Source organism: Cupressus sempervirens, chromosome 4 (genome assembly GCF_028749045.1).
Source record: "Cupressus sempervirens isolate cs-2001-9-10 chromosome 4, ASM2874904v1, whole genome shotgun sequence".
NCBI classification, from domain to species: domain Eukaryota; kingdom Viridiplantae; phylum Streptophyta; class Pinopsida; order Cupressales; family Cupressaceae; genus Cupressus; species Cupressus sempervirens.
The window spans coordinates 181,930,185-181,933,654 of NC_143121.1; the positions used below are offsets into that span (position 1 = coordinate 181,930,185).

The following is a 3,470-nucleotide window of genomic DNA, read 5'->3' on the forward strand; positions in this document are numbered from 1 at the left end:
CTGAGAGATTCAAACTCTCGCATGAAAACTCCATGTATAAAAAAGATAAAATCACAAGACTTAGCTATAAAATCACCAGATTCGAGAAATCCATTGTTTAGATACCTGTGAAACACAATGCCATGAAAAGTTTGTAGAAGCTTCTTGCCGCCAATGCCATGAGACCAAACCCCCTATGAAACACAACTTCGTGAAAAGTTTGTAGAAGCTTCTTGCCGCCAATGCCATGAGAGCAAACCCTATACACAACCATTTGAACACACCATATTCAGCATAGCAAAAGCACTACCCAAAACCAAAGCGCAAAAAAACATGAAAATGAAAAACGAAACACTACTCCATACCTAATAAAAATGGAGGATCGACTGCAATGGATGTGAGCTGAAATATGAGCAGCAAATGGAAGTGAAAAGGAATGTTGAGGGCATGGACCCGAAATTATATATTTTCTAACAAAGTAATATATGGAATAGGAATAAGTATTCCTATTCCATCTATTTTAGTGGATTTGTATAAGCCATTTTTTGGATAAAATTGGAATACTTATTCCGGTCATATTCCTATTCCCATTTTAAAGTTATTGCACCCAAACAAAAAATAGGGATACACAAATACCTATTCTAAAGGTATTCCCATTGCCAAACGGGCCTAAACTATTATAAGATATAAAAGCTAAGAGTTGCTTGAATGATACTGAAAGATACGATACATGAGCCTCACATGAATAGTTAACACATTTTCCATTCGTAAGTTGCACACTACTATTTCCGCGTAAGACATAACCACAGCTGGCGAAGGTTTGACATTTTACTGCTTCGTACGGTCCATAGACATCGTGAGTTATAATGTAAACATGATTGCGTATCACTGTCGTAAACTAGTCAGCCTTGCGCCATATTTAATCACTTTTAAAAATATGATAACGCAATGAGAAGAAAGATTCAGTGGCATTTAATAGAGTTCGATTCATTCCCAGTTGAATTGGTCTCCAAGATTCTACAGCCATTATACATAATTTTAATTGTCACGGCTGAGACTAATTATACATATTCAGGAAATTTCATGGTCAGCAACCAATCGCTCTCAAGATATGTTTGGAGGCGAATGCGATAAACGGATTTGCGCGTTGGGTTTGTAGAGTCAAAGCCTGCAGATTTTATTTTAATAGATAGACTCTGTCAACCGGGGCTTAGACAACTCATTCTTAGTAGACTACGTCGTTTGTATGATCGGTATATATATACAGACATTACAGGGTTCGATTCAAGCAATCTTAAGCATAGCCCGCCCATTCAAAACTGCTTAGAAGAGCATCTCTGCAAATCATTGCTTATAAGCCAACTCCAACACTACCTATTTTTTGTTCATAGCATATTATTGCTAAGGCCTGAGGTAGTGATCACAGCTAAAAAATGAATACATCGAAGTCCTTGCTGATTCTAGGGTTCCTCTGGATGGTGTCCTACTCGTATTCAGTCTATGCGAATCCAAATGGCCTGCGGGTGGGTTATTACCGCCATAAATGTCCACAGGCCGAATCTATTGTCAGGAGAACAGTCTCCAACGCCCTAAAACAAGACCCTACTTTAGCAGCTCCTCTGATTAGGATGCATTTCCACGACTGCTTTGTTAGGGTAAGCATATGACTCCTTAGAGATCTTTTCATTTGTATGACATTCAGATTAGAAATGTATAGAATGATTTAGCTTACATGTTAAGGTGGTGTTTACAGGGTTGCGATGGCTCGATTCTGTTAGACTCCACGCCTGACAACAAAGCCGAGAAAGAGTCTCCTGCGAATTTTCCAAGCCTTCGAGGGTTTGAGGTGATAGATGAAGCAAAGCGAGAAATTGAGGCCAAGTGCCCTCAAGTTGTTTCATGTGCAGACATCCTAGCGTTTGCAGCACGAGATAGTGCACACAATGTTAGAATCTCTCTCACATCACCTGTGTTATAACAGTAATCTCTTCCATTAAATCAGGTCAACTTGTATAGAAGTTGCTCGGCCTCTTCTGATTGTGGGCTTCTTGATGTTTTCAGGCAGGAAAACTGAATTGGCGAGTCCCAGCCGGACGAAAAGACGGAAGGATCTCTAAAGAAGATGATATCATAGGAAATTTACCACCTCCCTCTTTCGACGCCCAACAGTTAACCGATATATTTGAGAAGAAAGGTCTATCACAGGAGGATATGGTAACTCTTTCAGGTGGGTGCGACTAAATTTACGATTATGATTTCTCTGTGGCTTAAATGAAAACATATATATTTTTAGTATCATTTCTTAATATAAAAGATACTTATGACTAGATGTTTGTGCAGGTGCACACTCTATTGGTGTATCCCATTGCTCCTCGTTTCGTGATAGACTTTACAACTTCAACGACACAGGTTCTCAGGACCCCACTCTGGACGCTCAACTGGCGAGGGGACTGAGGGCGACTTGCCCAAATGCTGATACTCCCGATCCAACTGTAGCTTTGGAGGAGATTACCCCAACTCGTCTTGACAACAGATATTATACTCAGCTCTACAAGAAGCGGGGATTATTAACGTCGGATCAAACCTTACTCTCAACTCCTTCTACTAGCAATATGGTAAGGAAGAACGTGGTGAATCCGTCTAATTGGCGTAACAAATTTGGTGAATCCATGGTGAAGATGGGGAGCATTGACGTGTTGACAGTATCGGACGGGGAAATACGAAGGAACTGCCGCGTCGTCTTGTGACGACAGATTCATGTAGATCATCTGTATTAATTTCAGAATGTATTCTTTGTTCGCTTTCAAACCAATAAAGGTTGGGGTGTTTACGTTCCCTCCTTACCAGACATTTATAACTTGTATTTGATGAAAATAAATAAATCAATTTTGGTTATCTATTTGTTTCATCCACAAAAGTTGTCTACTTCAAACCCCACATCTTCCTTTTTCTTTCCCTCTAGGTTTCTTTTTTGGTTGTTTCACCCGTCATCCTAGAATAGAAATAGAGCCTTGGTGTTACTTGCACCCTTTATCCATATTCCTTGTCCTATTATCTTTCATGACCAATTCCTTATTTGTTTAGAATATATTCTCACTATCTTCCTCATGTGAACCAACATCACATCTCCCCATTTCATTCCCAGTTTGTCCTCATCAGTAGATGGTCTTGAGATTTCCTTTTTTCATGTTTTAACATCACCTATAAAAGTATGTTTCATTTTGAAGGGGTATCAAACAAAGTTTTTGAGAAACTCAAAATTTGGGGAATTTCCCAATCCTCAATAGTGCCCAAGAGAAATTATTTTTTAGCACATGCAACCATAATAATTTTATCTCCTACACATTCCCTCTCTTATTCCATTTCATCCTCTACATCCACCAGGCTCTCTACACTTATCTCCTAGGTATCTATTTTCATGATGTCCTTTTCTAACAAATGAGAAGCCACGTTAAGGGCAGAGGAAATTTGCCCCTTTAGTTATTTGGTGC

General features: G+C 39.3%; 1 protein-coding gene across 1 annotated transcript; it reads left to right on the plus strand.

The window, feature by feature from the left end:
* Positions 1 to 1,283: 1,283 nt before the first annotated feature.
* Positions 1,284 to 2,894, plus strand: LOC149560579 (peroxidase 5-like). Its single transcript, XM_089823628.1, has 4 exons — positions 1,284 to 1,634; positions 1,733 to 1,924; positions 2,041 to 2,206; positions 2,320 to 2,894. Exons 1-4 carry the CDS (start codon positions 1,413 to 1,415, stop codon positions 2,724 to 2,726), a joined length of 987 nt encoding a protein of 328 aa, XP_089679754.1. The 5' UTR covers positions 1,284 to 1,412; the 3' UTR covers positions 2,727 to 2,894.
* Positions 2,895 to 3,470: the final 576 nt, after the last annotated feature.